The following is a 21,078-nucleotide window of genomic DNA, read 5'->3' on the forward strand; positions in this document are numbered from 1 at the left end:
ATCAAATTCCCTTATCCACAGAGGGAAGTATTTAAAACCTATCACTAAATAATGACATGGCATTTAATATTTTGTCACTAATTAAAATCAAATGATAGGCATGAATAGGCTAGTCAGGAATTATTACTTCAAAGATCTCTTTCAATGCACAGGGTTAATTATTTATGTAAGGTTGAATTTCTAAGCATAGCCTCTGGTGCTATCAAATAGGACCACAGATCACCTAAACTCACATCTGGCCCTTTCTGAATGGAGGATCTCAAATCTGCAGTAGATAGCTAACATTTTTAATAGCACATTACACTAATCTGCAACACACCATGCCAAAATTATGATATTCTAAAAATGTAGTGCCAAAGAATTGGTGCTTTACAACTGTGGTGTTGGAGAAGACTCTTGAGAGTCCCTTGGACTGGAAGCAGATCCAACAAGTCCATTCTGAAGGAGATCAGTCCTGGGTGTTCATTGAAAGAACTGATGCTAAAGCTGAAACTCCAGTACTTTGGCCACCTCATGTGAAGAGTTGACTCATTGGAAAAGACTCTGATGCTGGGAGGGATTGGGGGCAGGAGGAGAAGGGGATGACGGAGGATGAGATGGCTGGATGGCATCACTGACTCGATGGACATGAGTATGAGTGGACTCTGGGAGTTGGTGATGGACAGGGAGGCCTGGCGTGCTGTGATTCATGGGGTCGCAGAGTCGGACATGACTGAGTGACTGAACTGAAAAATGTAGTAAAGAAGATGGATGTTGATCACAGTACTTAGTACATTTCTGATTGTTACTGTTATCAATTCTTAGATTAAAAATAATGAAATAATATAGGTAGTGAACTGACATTGGAAACACTTTCTGTAAAAGCCAGTCAAAGTTGATATAAGCTCAAAGGTCATTTGGTTTATCCAAATCCCAGTTCAAAGTATGAAGCATTTCAATGATTCTACTTTTACTCAATCTCCATTAAGTTAGAAAATTTTTACCTTGACATTGAAAAGAAATATATCCTTTTATTCCATAATACCATTTTACTATTTTTATTTACTTGCTCTATTTCTATAGAAAGGGAGGTGTGTGTGTGTGTGTGTGTGTGTGTGTGTGTGTGTGTGTGTGTGTATACACATGCACTTAAAAGCTCTTGATTTTAGATCTGTTAAGTAGATCTACTTAGATCTGTTGTAGGACTTAAAGGTACTCAGATGAAACCATCCTTGAGTTTGCTAAATACATTACTTTATTTTTATAAACATTTGGAGGTTGCTAGAAAACCAATGAACTGGTTATTTTCTGCTGCAGTACCAGTAAAGTAGATTGCTATCATGCTCAAAAGCCAAAAGACTTCAAGTAATGCTGACGAGAAAAAAAATCCAACATGAAACGGTATTTGTTTATTCATATATTAGCATATAATTGCCCAAAGTAATATCGTTTAAATTTTGCATCTACAGCCCACTTTAAAGGCTAAAATGGATCAAACTGATGAAGCACACCTGTAAAGGTATTATATATTATGCACACATTGCAAAAAAGTCTCAGTATTTTTTAACAATATCTGATAGCTTGTGTGCCTATATATAGGAAAACTATGTTGAAGAAGAAAAAACTTTCTCACTTAAACTACTAGTTAACTACAGTCTTAGAGAAAATATCACCTCCTTCCGTCACCCCAAACTAGTTTCTGTGTATAAAGCATATCAGTTCTCTCTTTGGTGTGGGTTAAAGCATATCTAGTAGGATCAGAAAGATGTGTGCATGCATGCTAAGTTGCTTCAGTTGTGTCCAACTATCTGTGATCCTATGGACTGTAATCCACCAGGCTCCTCCATCCATTGGGATTCTCCAGGGAAGAATACTGCAGTGGGTTGCCATTTCTTTCTCCAAAGGATCTTTCCAACACAGGGAACAAACTGGGTCTCCTACGGTTCCTGTATTGCAGGCAGATTCTTTACCACTGAGCCACTGGAGAAACCCCAGAAAGATATAACCCACTATTTCTCACTTAAATACAACCTGGGAAAAAAAATTCCCGAAACGTCAGTCTGAAGGTTTCTGTTTTTGTCTACAGAGGGCCAATATTATTTTGAGTGGGCTTCCCTAGTGGCTCAGCAGTAAAGAATCCACCTACAATGCAGGAGACACAGGAGACATGGGTTTGATCCCTGGGTAGAGAAGATTCCCCCAGAGGAGGGCATGGCAACCCACTCCAGTATTCTTGCCTGGAGAATACCCATGGACAGAGAAGCCTGGTAGGATATAGTCCATAAGGTCGCAGAGAGTCAGACATGACTGAAGTGACTTAGAATGTAATATTATTTTGAAAGATAAACATGCAGATAGAAAAATCAGAGATCACTTATTTCTGAAAGTGAGTGCAATGTGCAATCAAGAACACTGCAGTTTTCTCAAATATCTCTGAATACTCTAGAATTTATTGACCCTAGAATTTGCAACAACTCTGATATGTTGTTATGAATAGCTAAGTAAGGAGAGCAAATGTGTTTTCCTTTCTGGTAAAAATAAGAGGATGACATGCCAAATTCCTTTTGCTAAATCCTGCAGTGATGTTTTGGGTATTTGGGAATTACACTAGAGAACCAGCTGGAAGAATATAATTTGTTTCTCTTTGGTGCCTAGGACTGAGACTGGTAGAATTAAGAGTATGTTTTCATGATGCTGATTAAAGTTGAAATAGTTATGAGAATGCTGGTAGGTAAATACATATAGAATGCAAGTTTGTCAATATCATAGAATACATATTAAGAACCATAATGTAAACTATGGACTTTGGATGATAATGATGTGTCTATGTAGGTTAATTGGCTATAACACATGTACCACTCTGGTTCAAGAAGTTGATAGTTGGGAGAAGCTGTGTGGTGTGTGTGGGGGGGTGTGGAGGAGGCGGGTAGACAGGGGGTATATGGAAACTTTCTGTACTTTCCACTTAATTTTGCTGTGAACCTAAAATGGCTTTAAAAGATTAAGTCTACAACTTTTTAAAAAATTATGAAAGAACATGACCAAGATGAGAATATTATTAGAAGTAATATTTTTACCACTTCCTAAGAAATTGTAGGTATTGTATTAAAATGTTAATTTTTCCTCCATTATAAACTTCATTAATAGATATTAAGTGTTATTATTTCATAAAATAATTCATTAGACTTTAAAAAATTAAATTCTCAATATGCAACAAAGTAAATTAAATAACTGAATCTGATGTTAATAGAGAGAGAGATAATGGTGGGAATGTGCTTTACTTCCTTTTTATCAAAAGTTACAGTGAAATGAAGCCAGGCATAAAAGAGTACAGATTATGTAGCTTCATTTATATGAGCACAGAAGCTGGCAACCTGAGTCTGTGCTGTTCTGAGTCAGGACAGTAACTTACTAGAGAGACATGTACTGATGGGAAGAGCACAGGAAGGCTTCAAGGTGGCAGCTGGAGTTTCAGAGGAGTTGACTGGCTGTTATGGATACTGATTTAGGTGATTTCAGGCTGTAAAAAATTGATGGAGCTGTCAACTTATCGCAGTCTTCTGTACATATGTTATCCTTTTTTGAGAAGCCAAAAAAGGGCAGTTCTTCATTTCATGAAGTTCTGAATGAAGCAAAGGACATTGAGATGAGGCTATACACCTTTTTGTATAAGCCTGTGGTTTATATAAAGACAGAGAAAAATGAAAAGAAAGTTAAGAGAAAGGAGCTGGGAGGAATGGCCTTTTGGATGTATTATTCAACAGGTTAGAATTTCTCAGTGGGACATCTGTGTAACCTAGACAGTCAGGAAAGAAAAACATAAAAAATGAGGAAAGCTTTCTTAAATAGGATTCAGGATTATGAGTAAGGTAGAAATTAATAAATATCTTTCTAAGAGACTTATATCACATCCCTCTCACTTGCCAAAATGTACACTGCCATTTTTATTTTGAATTACTTTTTTAAATGATAGGGTTTATATGACCAACATAGACAGCATATTAAAAAGCATAGACATTACTTTGCCAACAAAGGTCCATCTAGTCAAAGCTATGGTTTTTCCAGCAGTCATGTATGGATGTGAGAGTTGGAGTATTAAAAGCTGAGTGCCGAAGACTTGATGTTTTTGAACTGTAGTGTTGGAGAAGACTCTTGAGGGTCCCTTGGACTGCAAGGAGATCCAAACAGTCCATCCAAAAGGAAATCAATCCTGAATATTTTGGAAGGACTGATGTTGAAGCTGAAACTCCAATACTTCAGCCAGCTGATGTGAAGAGCTAACTCATTTGAAAAGACCCTGATGCTAGGAAAGATTGAGGGCAGGAGAAGGGGATGACAGAGGATGAGATGGTTGGATGGCATCACTGACTCAATGAACATGAGTTTGAGCAAGCTCCAGGGGTTGGTGATGGTCAGAGAAGCCTGGCATGCTGCAGTCCATGGGGTTTCAAAGAGTCAGACACGACTGAGTAACTGAACTGAATTGAACTGATGACTTTTAACTAATGCTGTCGTATGGAATTCACTCTTCTCTGTTTTGTGGGAATGGATAACTCGAATGGGATGTGCACTGGTATAACAGTACTCTCTGGTGAAGCTGAGTACAAAGACCTACAGCTAAATTCTTTGCACAGGTCATAGATGTCTTTCATAATCTATGCCTAAGTGAGTTTCCAAGTTTCTTAGCATATGAGGTGTATTCTATTCCAGTACACATACTCTGAACACTATTTCAAGAAACAGCCCCCACCTCTTTACCTATCTGATCATTTTATTCAAGGCAGAATGGATTAGAATGGCCTCTACACCCTGTTATTACTATATCTCACCCTAAACCGCTGGGAAAAAAAAAAAAAAAGAAGGGTCAGAAGGTGACTAGAAGAAAAAGTGAATGAGAAAGCTTAATCAACCTTGAAGATAGATGAGTTAAGCCTTGAAGAAATAAAACATTAATTTCAGACAACACAGCATTACTGATTCTATGAAATTTATATTGGCACAACCTTGTAAATCAACTATACTTCAACAAAAAAATGTTTTAAAGGAAATTTAATGGATGCTTTTGAAACTAAAGTGTGTAAGGGAATATATAAATGTATTTGAGGGATATTTATGTGTGTATGTTTGAAATTAAGTACACATATACAGAAGATTTACTTTTGTCATGGAGCAGAGGAAAAAAATAATAGTTACTTATATGTTGATTATTCACAACGTGCCAGGAGTTGTGAATTATCTCATTAAATGCTCACAATGACACTACGGGTAGGTATGATGATTATTTCCATACAAAGATGAGAACATGGAAGTTCTAAAAATTAAATGACTTATCCAAGGTTTCACCACTTAAGTGCAAGAGTTACAATTTTAGTTCCCATCTCTGTTTCAGCTGAAAGCTCATACCCTTAGCCGCTGTTACTGTCTTGATTACTGAATGATCACAAGAGCAAATGGAGAAACATTAGGCAAGAAAAGAAGACAAAAGGAGAGGAAAAGAAGTTTAAGATCTGAAGGCATATGAAGAAAGAAAAAGGAGACAAGAGAACTGAAAGAGAGACAAAATATAAATAGCCCAGTGAGGCACAAAATAGACATTCAATAAATGCTTGTTGAATGAAGTTATATGACATAATAAATGAAATAAATGTCATAAATAATGTGACATTCCATACATTAAAAAAAGAAATTGATCATCTTTCCTTAACTTGGGTGTTTCAGTTGAGTTCAGTTACTCAGTCGTGTCTGACTCCTTGTGATCCCATGGACTGCAGCATGCCAGACTTCTCTGTCCATCACCAACTCCTGGAGCTTGTTCAAACTCATGTTCATTGAGTAAGTGATGCCATCCAACCAGCTCATCCTCTGTCATCTCCTTCTCCTCCCACCTTCAGTCTTTCCCAGCATCAGGGTCTTTTCAAATGAGTCAGCTTTTCGCATCAGCTGGCTGAGTACTGGAGTTTCAGCTTCAACATCAGTCCTTCCAAAGAACACCCAGGACTGATTTCCTTTAGGATGGACTGGTTGGACCTCTCAAGGGACTCTCAAGAGTCTTCTCCAACACCACAGTTCGAAAGCATCAATTCTTTGGCGCTCAGCTTTCTTCATAGTCCAACTCTCACATCCATACATGACTACTGGAAGAACCATACCTTTGATTAGATGGGCCTTTGTTGGCAAAGTAATGTCTCTGCTTTTTAGAATGCTGTCGAGATTGGTCATAGCTTTTCTTCCAAAGAGCAAGTGTCTTTTAATTTCATGGCTGCCGTCACAATCTGCAGTGATTTTGGAGCCCAAAAATTAAACTCTCACTGTTTCTATTGTTTCCCCAACTATTTGTCATGAACTCATGGGACCAGATGCCCTGACCTTAGTTTTCTGAATGTTGAGCTTTAAGCCAATTTTTTCACTCTCCACTTTCATCAAGAGGCTTTTTAGTTTCTCTTCACTTTCTGTCATAAGGGCAGTGTCACCTACATATCTGAGGTTATTGATATTTCTCCCGGCAATCTTGATTCCAGCTTGTGCTTCATCTAGCCCAGCATTTTGCATGATGTACTCTGCACAGAAGTTAAATAAGCAGGATGACAAAATGCACCTGAACATAACCTTTCCTGATTTGGAACCAGTCTGTTGTTCTATGTCCAGTTCTAACTCTTGCTTCTTGACCTGCATACAGATTTCTCAGGAGGCAGGTTAGGAGGTCTGGTATTCCCATCTCTAAGAATTGTTCACAGTTTGTTGTGATCTACATAAAGACTTTGGCATAGTCAACAAAGCAGAAATAGATGTTTTTCTGGAACTCTCTTGCTTTTTCGATGATCCAACAGATGTTGGCTATTTGATCTCTGGTTCCTCTGCCTTTTCTAAACCCAGCTTGAATATCTGGAAGTTCACAGTTCACATACAAAGATGTTTTTTACATGGTTCAAAAGAAAAGTTATTGTACAGTCATGGGTTTTAATACATTCGAAAGCCTGGGAAAATCAAAATCCCCAAAGTGTAATAATTAGATACCCAAATTAAAAATAATTTCTCATTCATATTCTTTACTTTCAAACTAACTTCTTGATTAAAGTTTAATGTAATTATAAGAGTTAATAACCTTAAAGAGAAAAATAATCAAGTCTCCATTATAATTTTCAGGTAGATTCATTCTGAAGTGAAATATCACTAGAAAATAATTATCCCTAATAGAATGGGAACTATTCTAATAAATACTTTCTTTCATTTAAAAAGTGGATAATTTTGAAGGAAAGAGAAGAAACAGTGAGAAAATGAGCCCAGCTTGATCTATCCTAGACTCAGCAGATACCCATATGAGCAGTAGTGTACTTTGCCATGTACTTTGAGAAACTTGTAAAAACATTCATACTTCTGTTCCTTTTTCTGAGAAACTGACCCTTCTGGGGAAACCTTGTTGATTGGTGCCCTAGCAGAAGCATTTTTCCAACCTATGCCTTGTTTTCGCTCCCACTAGCGATCCTTATTGGAGAAGGCAATGGCACCCCACTCCAGTACTCTTGCCTGGAAAATCCCATGGGCGGAGGAGCCTGGTAGACTGCAGTCCATGGGGTCGTGAAGAGTCAGACATGACTGAGCGACTTCACTTTCACTTTCAAACACTGGAGAAGGAAATGGCAACCCACTCCAGTGTTCTTGCCTGGAGAATCCCAGGGACGGGGGAGCCTGGTGGGCTGCCGTCTCTGGGGTCGCACAGAGTTGGACATGACTGAAGCTACTCAGCAGCAGCAGCGATCATTATACATAGAGCTTTTAAACTCTGCATCCTTCTGAAAAGTCTCAAGTCCTCGGTCCCATTCCACTCATCTCATCACCTTTATATGGTGATCTAAGTACTAACTTCTTTTTTTATCTATTAATATTCTCACACATAAGACAGTATATCTCTAATTAAGCACTTTCTATATATTATCACGTTAGATTTCACATGAGCTCTATATTATATATATAATATCCCCATTGTATAAATAAGAAAACAAAGATTTAGAGAGGTGTTGTTACTTGACTGAGACATCACAAAGTAGTGAGTGCTGAAACTGGATTTAAATTCTCGGTACTTCTGATCACTGTGATAAACACAAATCATTAAATGTGAACGCCATCAGAAAGTCCCCGTCACCTCAGTTCCTCTCAGTCTTCATCTATGTCCCTATCCTTCATTCAAGGCTGCATCCCTGTTTTGAGTCAACACCAATACTTAATCCTCAGCTAGTGAGCCCGTGGTACCTCATCTAATTCTGGAATTTGCTTATCATTTTCCCCTAATTTTTGGCACATGATGAAGTTCATGAATTATAAGAACAACGAACAAGTAAAAGAAACCCACTGCAGTAGGTGAAGTCGAGGAGGATCCAAGGAGGAACTAAGGCAAGTCTATTGTTTGCCTGAAGCTTTGATGGATGCTGCCTCCATTTTGGCCCACATGTAAGTCTATGCATGAAGGGAAGAAATGAGAGTGCTTGTTCTTCGTGACTATCAGAGAAATTAGACTTAAGCTCCCCCCACACACAGTTTATCATCTTAGAAAATGGAGGCAAGTATAATTATGCTGCTAAATTCCATGATGGCTTCACTTGTAGGATTAATATTTTTTAACCAGCCTGAGGTTTCCTTCATCAGAAATTGAAATATTACCTAATTTCAAGTCAACCTGTTTATTTATCACTATATATTCAATATTGCTACATATGCCATTCACTTTTTTTTAATGCATAAATATTTCCAGGAATTACTTCACGGCCTGCAAATTTCCATCTTTAAGAATAAATCATATAATGTACATCAAAATGATTAATAATGATTTTCTCAATTTTATTTCAAGTACGGTAACTATCAAAAACATATAACCTTATGTTTAAGGTTAACACAGAAACACTTCATCACATTTGATTTTTCTTCAACTCTATTTACCAAATAAGTAATATCTAATCACAAGGAAATGATGCATCATAACTTCGAGTTGACATTTTTTTGTCAGTTTTTCCATATAGTGATTGATATTTTATGTCTCATTTCTACTTATAAAGGTTCATAAAATAAAGCTATATCAAGCCAATTTTATCAATGGTATAGACACTAAAACACTCTACTCAGTGCTCTGTTGTCATCTAAACGGGAAGGGACTCTAGAAAGAGTGGACATATGTATATGTGCAACTAACTCACTTTGCTGCGCAGCAGAAATCAACACAACATTGAAAGGAACTATTCTCCAATAAAAATTAATTTTTAAAAATGACAACACTAAATAATAAAGATATATGCACCCAAAAATGATACCAATTAATCCTAGTAATGGAGTTGTCACAAACAGTTACAAAGAAAGACCATTTGGGGAGGTAAAGATATTTCTCAAAACCTTCAAGTTTCTAATCAAAGCACAGTGCCTAGAAAAGAGACAGCACTCAAATGATTCTTTGTTCCCTTCCTCCCTCTTTCATTTCTTTATATTCCATCTGTACTTTCATTTTCCCCTTTAAGGCACTCTTCGCTCCTGGAAATGATTGGAACCGTCTCTTAACTTGTCATGCCTATCTTCAATCTCTCCCTCCTGTCTGCAAATTGCTGCCATAGTTATTTTGCTAAAACACAAATCCTAGCACTTCACTGTCCTGTCAGAAAGCTTCACTTTCCTGCTGCCTCCCGTGTCACATTCAAACATCAGAGTTTGGCAGGATTTCTAACAGGCCCAAGTTCATGTTGCTAATCTCATCTTCGGACTGCTCCCATGTCAGTCCCTTGAATTCTTATACTGAGGATGCTTACTTTCTCAGAACACATACTCTCACCTGTCTTCCGCCTCCTATTAAACAGCTTTGTCCGCCATGAATATCCTTTCCCATCTTGTCCACCTAGAGAAATGTCACTTTCTATTTGTAATTTAAATCAGACGTCATCTGCTGTCTGTACTGTATTCTTTGAGCAACCCCCCAACCCCCTAGGCTAAGCTCCCTAATCTCAGTCTTACGCTGTATTTGTACAAGCCCATGCCTCTATCACATCACTTATCAAATTGAATTATTGTTGGTAACATGTTTGTACCTCTGCTTTGTTAAGCTATAACATTTGAAAATTCATAGAACCACACTTTATTAATCTTTGCATTTTTAATGCCTAGCAGAAAGCCCTTTTATCAGATACTTTTTAAGATTCCCAGTAAAATAAATGTGGGTTAAAGGAATTATTCATAAAAAATAAAAATAAACTAAAAAGAAAACAGTAAGAACACTGACAGGTATCTATATTTTTAAAATATGCCATTATCTTTAAAATAATCTGCAGTGAATATAGAGCTGGAAGAGAACCGAGGTTATTTTAGTATAATCCTTTCATCCAAAAGAGGCTTTCCAGGCAGTGCTAGTGGTAAAGAACTGGCCTGCCAATGCAGGAGACTTTCGAGACTCAGGTTTGATCCCTGGGCTGGGAAGATCCCTTGGAAAAGGGCATGACAACACACTCCAGTATTCTTGCCTGGGAAATCCCATGGACAGAGGAACCTGGGGGGCTATAGTCCATAGGGTCACAAAAAACAGTGGGATACAAAGCAACTTAGCACTCCATCTAAAAAATAAACCATCTTCTTCCATATTTTCTTCTTTTGCTTCTCCTTTTCACCTAACTCTAAAATAAATTCCAAATGGATAAGACTCTCTGATATGGAGAAATCATGATCATTTGATTTTACTGTAAATTGATAATTAATAAATGTCTTTTCCCACTGAGTTTTAACTCATCTTTATCACATCATAAATTCATATGTATGTATACACATATACAAACTGATTATTATTTTATTATATATTTCTGGCTATTTCTAGCTGGTTGCATTCACTATATGTCTGTTCTGGTACTAGTTTCATATTGAATTGATTACTATAATTTAACATTATGCTTAAATGTTAATATGTTTGGTAGGAATATTTTTTCCTTCAAAATCATTTTAGTTACTTTTACTAATTTATATTCACAGTTAAAATTTTAAATGTTATTTCAAATTCCAGAAGATGCTCCTTTGTCATTTTGGTTGGAACTATACCAAGCCTGAACACAGATTTACTCATAAAAGAATAACATTTTTTCCTATAATTTATTTTTGTGTCTACAAACAACGGATGTGGATGTCCCTCAATAAAGTTGTCTTCATATAGATCTTTCATATTTTTTGGTTCCATTTATTCCAAGATATTGTCTATGTATATTTTGCAAAGAAAATAGAGTCCCATTTCCCATATGAATTAATGGCTTCTTACTAGTATGTAGGAAAGTTTGTAATGTTTTAATATTAATTTTATTTTTTCTTTTTTTTTTAGTTTTTATTTTTAAATTTTAAAATCTTTAATTCTTACATGCGTTCCCAAACATGAACCCCCCTCCCACCTCCCTCCCCACAACATCTCTCTGGGTCATCCCCATGCACCAGCCCCAAGCATGCTGCACCCTGCGTAAGACATGGACTGGCGATTCAATTCTTACATGATAGTATACATGTTAGAATGCCATTCTCCCAAATCATCCCACCCTCTCCCTCTCCCTCTGAGTCCAAAAGTCCGTTATACACATCTGTGTCTTTTTTCCTGTCTTGCATACAGGGTCGTCATTGCCATCTTCCTAAATTCCATATATATGTGTTAGTATACTGTATTGGTGTTTTTCTTTCTGGCTTACTTCACTCTGTATAATCGGCTCCAGTTTCATCCATCTCATCAGAACTGATTCAAATGAATTCTTTTTAACGGCTGAGTAATACTCCATTGTGTATATGTACCACAGCTTTCTTATCCATTCATCTGCTGATGGACATCTAGGTTGTTTCCATGTCCTGGCTATTATAAACAGTGCTGCGATGAACATTGGGGTACATGTGTCTCTTTCAATTCTGGTTTCCTCGGTGTGTATGCCCAGAAGTGGGATTGCTGGGTCATAAGGTAGTTCTATTTGCAATTTTTTAAGGAATCTCCACACTGTTCTCCATAGTGGCTGTACTAGTTTGCATTCCCACCAACAGTGTAGGAGGGTTCCCTTTTCTCCACACCCTCTCCAGCATTTATTGCTTGCAGATTTCTGGATCACAGCCATTCTGACTGGTGTGAAGTGGTACCTCATTGTGGTTTTGATTTGCATTTCTCTAATAATGAGTGATGTTGAGCATCTTTTCATGTGTTTGTTAGCCATCCGTATGTCTTCTTTGGAGAAATGTCTATTTAGTTCTTTGGCCCATTTTTTGATTGGGTCATTTATTTTTCTGGAATTGAGCTGCATAAGTTGCTTGTATATTTTTGAGATTAGTTGTTTGTCAGTTGCTTCATTTGCTATTATTTTCTCCCATTCAGAAGGCTGTCTTTTCACCTTGCTTATATTTTCCTTTGTTGTGCAGAAGCTTTTAATTTTAATTAGATCCCATTTGTTTATTTTTGCTGTTATTTCCAGAATTCTGGGAGGTGGATCATAGAGGATCCTGCTGTGATTTATGTCTGAGAGTGTTTTGCCTATGTTCTTCTCTAGGAGTTTTATAGTTTCTGATCTTACATTTAGATCTTTAATCCATTTTGAGTTTATTTTTGTGTGAGGTGTTAGAAAGTGATCTAGTTTCATTCTTTTACAAGTGGTTGACCAGTTTTCCCAGCACCACTTGTTAAAGAGATTGTCTTTACTCCATTGTATATTCTTGCCTCCTTTGTCAAAGATAAGGTGTCCATATGTGTGTGGATTTATCTCTGGGCTTTCTATTTTGTTCCATTGATCTATATTTGATCATCTTAAAGTATTCTAACATATTCTTCAATGTATTGTCTTGATATCAAATCATTTGAAATAATCATAATACTATTTCCTTTTTCCTTTTTAGTAGTAATCTCTGTTATTTTTGTTCCTTGTTTTATCTCAATGGCTAAAATTGATAGACTATTAATAACAGTGCTAATAGGACTAATTTGTCTCTGCAACAAGAATAACTATAAGTAAATATATAACTATTTATAGGCCAAGAAAGATGTGCTTATACTGCTAAACATTTATTCCATTTCTAGTTCGGTTTTGTACTTATAACAGAAATGTTTATATTTTAAGAAAATGGCTTTTTACAGATCTTAGGAGATACTTTTCATTGTCTTATTTGACCTATTAGCATGCTTGCAATACATTTCCTAGTATTAAGCAGTATTTAATTCTCTTAGAAAGCTTAAAGGTACTATACACAATCCAGTCTGTAATGTTCAGAGACTCTCAGAATTGCATATTTGGAAAACTTTCAGTAAGTCCATAAAATAATAAAGTTTCTAAAGAAAAGAAACTTCTGATAAACTCCATCTCTATACCAGTCTCTGTAATCAGGCGAATGTTTACATATGCTTCTTAGAATAATGAGCATTGACATGGTTAGACCAACTACCTCACTGTGAGTTTAAGGAAGGTACTTCATTCAGAGAATTCAATCAAACATGAAGGCTTGCATTCATTAAATAATTCCAATACTGATTCCTCTCTCAGATTCCCACCAATTGTATGTGATTCTTAATTGTGTCTCCTCTACCTTGACAAAAACTTACCCACCTAGAGAAGCAAAGAGATTCAAAGACCACAGCATCACCCCTTCCTTAGGTTTTCATCTTCGGTGCTCACTTTATTTACACTTTCCCCCTAAGTCACTGATAGAAACTTCCTAAATGTCCCTTTCACCCACTAGGAGTGCCTCACAACAGCTAAGTTTGTACTATCTGCTCCTTCCCATCAATAATTAGGAACAGGTCTGACATCAAACTTAAGTTTAGCTAATGAGATTCAAGTTTCTAAGAAGTTAGAATTGAGACTTAAAACACATATATGTTCATCTTAGCACATGTTCCAAACAGCAACCAAATTCTAAAAATTGTGCTGCCTACCCTAAGAACCTAGAAGTAGAGAAAACCCATATAGGAAGAACAAAACAAAGCAGACAGAAAGATTTTTGGATTTCTAAAAGGTTTTAGCACTTATAATCAGTTATTTTCTTAGGCCCTTCTACACTCTGCCAGGGGGGTTCTTGACACAGCTTCATAAATCCTCCTTTTAGCTTAAGCAAGCTTAAGTTGGTTTCTGTTACCTACAGTCAAACAGCCCTGATTTGTATGCCGACTCTGTCCTGCTCAGCTATAGAGAAGTAAGGAGTCATTTCTGGAATTCTATCCAACACTTTTTCTTTGTGATGAATAAGGTTCTCATGGCAACAGAAAAATCTTTGATTCTATACAAGATGTACAGTATTAATATTTTACTGCCTATAGACCAGACCAGAGAAAGAAATTGACATTGTTGCTTAAGTACCTGAAAAATCTGAACTCTTTATTTTATGTCTTTCTTTTGATAAATTCTTACATTTAAAAAATTTATAGAAATAGCATTTTGTTCAACTGGTAGCAATAAAAGTAATCCTAAAAGGCAAGCCTTTGTTTCCCTCCAGCTTCCCAAGTAAAATTTTGTTAAATAGCACTGCTTATTAGGCTGTCAAAGTCTTATATGATACTTTTCTTTTAGAAATAATTTCTAAGAGAATGAATTCTCTCCTAAAAAATAGATAAACTTGCTTCTATCATGTAATGAAGCTTATATATTCCATCAAATGTCCCTTTACATTCTGACTGCTTAGGAAGCTCAGTACTTAACCTAGTCCTTCCTTCTTACTATTGCACCAGACGCAGCTCTTTACTGTATTCGTTTCTCCTCCTTTCAATTGTCCTGATGATGTACTTCTACTTGAACAGCCCTACATGTCTTTTTATCCAAAACTGGCAAGGTATTGATAATGAATGAATGCTAACAATAAGCCAATAATGAAATAAAAAATTGATAAACATCCTGAAAATTACTGAAAATCAAATTAGATACCCCAGGATAATCTGGGTATACTCAGGTCTCTTACCCTATTATTATTACAGTACTATTATTACCAGCTATTGGAACACAGCCAAATTTTAAGCCATTAGCAAAATAAATCTCCAAGGAGCTCAAAGAGATTCTCTTTTAAGTTCATACACTGAAATTCTTATATTTTACATGATCCTCATCTGGAGTACGTTTTCTCTTGTATCAGACAAAGTTCTATTATGCTTCAGTGGGTTCCTATTACTTTCAAGATGAAGAACATAGTGTAGGAATGACCTGTAAGACCTCACGATCTTTCTGGTCCTGTCTACTGTTTTACTCTTATCTCTCACTTTCATCTCGATTCCAGCTGTCTCTAACTCCCTAGAATAGGGACATATTCCCCTATTATAAACTTTAAGTCCAACATACCTTCTCTTTCAATATTCATTGCAGATTACATAATTACAACTTTGTGTGCTTTTTTTATTGATATCTAAATTCCCCAAGAAACTTAGGTCTGTTTGAACTGTTTTTACCAGTAATGTATCTTTGCTGCTGCTAAGTCACTTCAGTCATGTCCTACTCTGTGCGACCCCATAGACGGCAGCCCACCAGGCTCCCCCGTCCCTGGGATTCTCCAGGCAAGAACACTGGAGTGGGCTGTCATTTCCTTCTCCACCTATCATAATGTTTAACACATTCTTCCCTGGTGGCTCAGAGGTTAAAGCGTCTGCCTCTGATGCGGGAGACCCGGGTTCAATCCCTGGGTCGGAAGATCCCTGGAGAAGGAAATGGTAACCCACTCTAGTATTCTTGCCTAGAGAATCCCATGGACAGAGAAGCCTGGTAGGCTACTGTCCACGGGGTCGCAAAGAGTCGGACACGACTGAGCAACTTCACTTTCACTATGGACTCAATAAATATATTGATGAAATTTTATGTGTGTTTTTGCGTTCATGAGTGAGTGAGTGAAGTCACTCAGTCGTGTCCCACTCTTTGCGACCCCATGGCCTGTAGCCTACCAGGCTCCTCCATCTGTGGGATTTTCCAGGCAATAGTACTGGAGTGGGTTGCCATTTCCTTCTCAAGGGGATCTTCCCAACCCAGGGATCGAACCAAGGTCTCCCGCATTATAGACAGACGCTTTACTGACTGAGCCACCAGCGAAGTCCTTTGTGTTCATAGCACATTGAAAGAAGCAAATTATGGAAGGGATGAGCCCCTAAAACAATCACAGCAACAGTACCCTGAAAATGTAAAGGGGAAAAAAACTGCAGAAAGTAGACAGAACTCAGAAATCATTGGTGTCTAGAGGCGAATTGTGTTAATAATCATTAGACATTATGACTTTTTTAGTAGTCTTTAATGGCATCATTATATTACAGTATGGTATGATAATTAAAGTCATCAAGGAAGGGTTAGGTTTTTATCTATGGTTAAGAGAGAAATTGGTAATTCACCTTTAAAGTGCTTTAATCCAATGTTTCTTTAAAAGATCTGCCTCTCTTCTGGAAATGAGCTTCAGTTTATAAAAAAAATATATTCATTTGCATTCCTCTTTCCACTGTTTAACAATTTAGATAAACAAAGTGTTCCCCAACCTCACATTAGGGGAGGTTGCATTGTAACACTCCTCTTTCGCTCCATTTAATCACTGTAAGAAAATTATTTTCAAATCCCCCTTACTATTTATATTCTCAACAAAAGGAACAGTGTTATGTAATGTTTCACCAAAATTCTGTTGAAAAAAGAGGGTCCTTTGGATTGAATGTAAACCAAACTGTGTCTCCCATTGCCTGAACAGAGCAAAAGAAGAAGTTTCCACTTGAATTCTAAATTGAAGATGACCTTGTGCTTTTTTGAGAAAGGCTGGCAGCTGAGGTCACTGGAGTGTATTATGATGGACAGTGAAGCACTGTGCGTGGCTCGGAGGCATGTCCATTGTGTGGATTACAGCCAAACAGAAAGAATTAGACAGCTCAGAGCATTCTATCATTTCATTTGAAAAAAATGGTCAAAGTCGTGAGCAGCAACCATTACAACTTTCATGAAAGAACAACAGAACTCAATAGTTTCATCACTCAAGACAGGCAGTTTGGCTATTCTCAGCCAAGTACTATGAATCCAGCATATACTGTACTAATTTCTTGTGTCACTTGGAGAAGCAGCATTTCTGCTGCGGCAGTAGGCAAATCTCATCTCTACTTCATAGCATGTAGTTCTGCCTTACACGATACAGCTCATTGCTTCAAATTGACCCAGTTGTTGAAAGAAATACAAAGAAAAAGAAGCTGTGGAAACTTAACCCAGAGCTTTTAGAATGTAAATATACAGCAGCTCTGAATCACTCCCTCTTCCTCAAGTCATCTTCCTGTTTAAAATGCTGAAAATCGGTTTTAAAACAAAATGTGAACAATGCCTTCTCTAATAATGGCATGAACAAAACATTTTCGAAGAAGTCTAATCTGTTGTCAGTGGTTCCAAATGAGCCTCCTAAGTTGTTTCTGAAAGAGCGATTTTTGATTGATAGCAGCTTATTTTTAACTTCTGCTTCTTTCAGGAACAGATAAATGGTAGCACACACCAAAAAATGTGTTTGAGATTTAAAAGCAGGTGGAAAAACTCACACTTCTGATTAAAAGGGGAACTGCTTCTCATCCTATGTTTCCCACTCTGCTGGAGAATATTCTATATATAGGGAGAATAGCCACACCCTGTCACTTCTCAAGTGTTTAGATACCAAAAAAGTTGCAACTTACCATTAAAATTTACAGCCCGAATATAACCAAGTAGTTCTTTCCCATCAATGGTACTCATTCGTGGGCAAATGCCAATGTATCCAGGGCAGACATCTTTGTGCATATTGTGCAGGGCATAAGCCATGGAATACACAGCATCAATTACAAATTGGACCTTTCCCTCCTGTTCATAAGATGAATCCCGTGCAATTCGCTCCAGCCCTGTAAAAGAATGGAAAGCCATCAGCTGGGGTTGCTGCTGCTGCTGCTAAGTCACTTCAGTCGTGTCCAACCCTGTGCAACCCCAGAGATGGCAGCCCACCAGTCTCCCCCGTCCCTGGGATTCTCCAGGCAAGAACACTGGAGTGGGTTGCCATTTCCTTATCCAATGCATGAAAGTGAAAAGTGAAAGTGAAGTCATTCAGTTGTGTCCAACTTTTAGCGACCCCATGGACTGCAGCCCACCAGGCTCCTCCATCCATGGGAGTTTCCAGGCAGGAGTACTGGAGTGGGATGCCACTGCCTTCTCCATCAACTGGGGTTAGATTTCACTAAAAGATGGAATAAGGGCTAAGATTTTCACCATCTGAGGCACACCTAATGAGACAAAACTATTTGATTTTACTCTTGATTATTTTAGTCCTATTCTTACTGAGTTAGGTTTTTAAGCTGGGTATTGAATTTTTATTGAGAAAGAACAGAAACTATCCCATTAGCAACACAAAGATATAAAGTAAATAAAAGACATATAGTTTCATTATCTTCATTTCCACCTTATTGAGTTCTATTATACTGTACATGTTAGTAATTACCTAGTATTTTGGTAGTGATTGGATCTCTAAACTAAAATGTGTAGACTGTTGTTCTTTTCATTCACCTCAGCTCCCAGAGCATTATCTGATAAGTGGCCCAAAGTAAGATCTCCCTTATAACCCCAGGTCTGTCCCTGTTTAAAAAGTGCTGTTTGGGAGCTCTTCTTGTAAATATTAAATGACAATATTTCCTTAAGTGCACTGCTTATCTCTAGGGCTTCCCTGGTGGCTCAGATGGTGAAGAATCCTCCTGCAGTGTAGGAGACCCAGGTTTGATCCGTGGGTCAGGAAGATCCCCCTGAGAAGGAAATGGCAACCCACTCCTGTATTCTTGCCTGGAGAATTTCATGGGTAGTGAAGCCTGGCTGGCTACAGTTCATGAGATCGCAGAGCTGGACACAACTCAGCAACCAATGCTTTTATCTTTAGAAGAATCATTCAATTTGTTTTCTTAATTTCTTCTCAAATAAAAACTCAATTTTACGTTTCTATTATTTTTTCCAGCTTATTGATATATAATTGACATATAATACCATGTAAGTTTAAGAAACATAATGTGATGATTTAATATACATGCATACTGTGACATGATTACCACTGTAAGGTTAGTTACCATATGCATCACTCACAGAGTTCCCTTTTTACTCCTTGTGGTGAGAACTTTTAAGATCTATAAGAACTTTCAAGTATGCAATACTGCGTTGTTAACTATAGTCATCTTGCTATACATTGTATAAATGATGCGGAGCTCTTAAAATGAAGTCATTCAGAATAATTGTTTTAGGTTTATTGAGGGTTGAGAATAGGCCTTGGAAATTATACCTTTAACTTCATGTTTATTATTTAACATGTGATATAAATACAGAGTTAAAAATAGAAGATAAATTTAATGTTAAAGTTAGATGAAATATAATTAGTTATAATCCAGCCTTGTCATTCTAAAGATGAGGAAACCAAGATTATGGAAGTGAAATTCACTTAGACACCCAGAGCAGATACAGGAACCATTTCCACTTCTCCAAATTGACATCAATATTCTCTTAGTCACCAGAAGAATGGGGTAGATGGCAAGAATATTGAATACACAAGGAAAAAAAAAAAAAAAAACCAGGTCTTTCTATCTCTGTTCAGTGTCTTGTCTCCTGGATCCTAGAATAATCTTTATTGCTTATGTCCAGAATGCCTTCAAGTGACTTAAGGACATTGAGGGCTTATTAAGGAAAGTAAAAAGGATCTCCTCTCACTTTCACATTCCTTTAAACTTTATTCATCTGATAACACTAGGAGAGAGCAAAAGCAAGCACTTTAAATTTTCCCATAAATGTCAGTTAGTCAACTTTAATAAACAGTCTTTAAGTTCAACAAATATTATCTTTCTTCACACTAATGTATATTTCCTCTAAATTTAGAGAGATTAATTTAAGTGGTTATTTTATATTTGGGTCCTATACTCTGATAAAATCAGTGACTTTTTTCTAGACAAATGTAGTAGTTAATTTATTCATTTTCATTTATCCAACATTGAACATTTTTTCCTCTATGCATGTGTGCTCAGTCATATCTGGCTCTTTCCAGCTTCAAGGACTGCCAGGCTCCTCTGTCCATGGGATTTCCCAGGCAAGAATACTGGAGTGGGTTGCCATTTCCTTCTCCAATGCATGAAAGTGAAAAGTGAAAGTGAAGTCGCTCAGTCGTGCGCCCAACTCTTAGCCACCCCATGGACTGCAGCCCAGCAGGCTCCTCCATCCATGGGATTTTCCAGGCAAGAGTATTGGATTGGGGTGCCATTGCCTTCTCCATGAGATCTTTCTGACCCTGGGATTGAACCCAAGTCTCCTGCATTGGCAGGCAGATTCTTTAACACCGAATCACCTAGGAAACCTCAATCACTTGTTATACTCAGGTCTAAGTGATTGAGGCTCCCAGGTAGTATTCAATGCTTATGTCCAGAATTTCATCAAGTGACCCGTGAAAACAGTCCTTCCAGCTTCTACCTAAAATTTCTCTCCCATGATTTTAACCACAAAGTAGACAACTCACAAATAAATATTGAAGAATGGTCACAGTGACCAAAAAGATTCAGTTATTTCTTTAACGAGCTTATCTGGTGGCAAATTACTCTGGTTGCCCAGGACTGAGGAGTTTCTCAGGTCATAGGACCAAAACCTGGACAGTCCTGGGCAGACGAGCATGGTTGCTTATAAAAAAGAGGCATTTGACAAGGGAAATATAGTGATAAAAAACCTGAAATAACTACATTGAGGATAGGTCCCTATCTATATATGGAGAGATCTTGTGTCATTTATTTTGCATCACTGAACTGGATAACTGAAAATAAAGACTAGGCATCCCGGAGCAGTTGTTTCCATCTTGGTTATCTTTTTTAAGTACAGATTAAACAGCGCCATTCAAACTTAATGAATCAGAATCTCCCAACATGAGGACATGAATAATCTGTAATTTCAAAACATAGATATCTATTTTCACTAGTCGAACTACTTATTTCCTTAACTAATGATAAACTCCAATTAGTTTGAGGGAAGATTAAATATATCCAACTTCACTTTTTTTCTTTTAAAGTTCATAAGGCTGTCTAGTGACTATTGCCACACACATCAATGGATACTACAAGACGTTTTTCACAAATCAGTGTATATGCATGATGACAGACTGAAAAACTGACCACTATTA

General features: G+C 37.2%; 1 protein-coding gene across 4 annotated transcripts in view; it reads right to left on the reverse strand.

The window, feature by feature from the left end:
* The window catches only part of GRM8 (glutamate metabotropic receptor 8), an 893,584-nt gene that overhangs the window by 341,225 nt on the left and 531,281 nt on the right, over window positions 1-21,078 (reverse strand). For all 4 annotated transcript variants that reach the window (XM_042248768.2, XM_042248770.2, XM_042248771.2 and 1 more), the window contains exon 7: window positions 17,597-17,797. In XM_042248768.2, the coding sequence (XP_042104702.1) occupies window positions 17,597-17,797 (201 nt within the window). The remainder of the gene's footprint in view (window positions 1-17,596; window positions 17,798-21,078) is intronic.

Source organism: Ovis aries, chromosome 4, assembly GCF_016772045.2.
Source record: "Ovis aries strain OAR_USU_Benz2616 breed Rambouillet chromosome 4, ARS-UI_Ramb_v3.0, whole genome shotgun sequence".
In the NCBI taxonomy this organism is placed as follows: domain Eukaryota; kingdom Metazoa; phylum Chordata; class Mammalia; order Artiodactyla; family Bovidae; genus Ovis; species Ovis aries.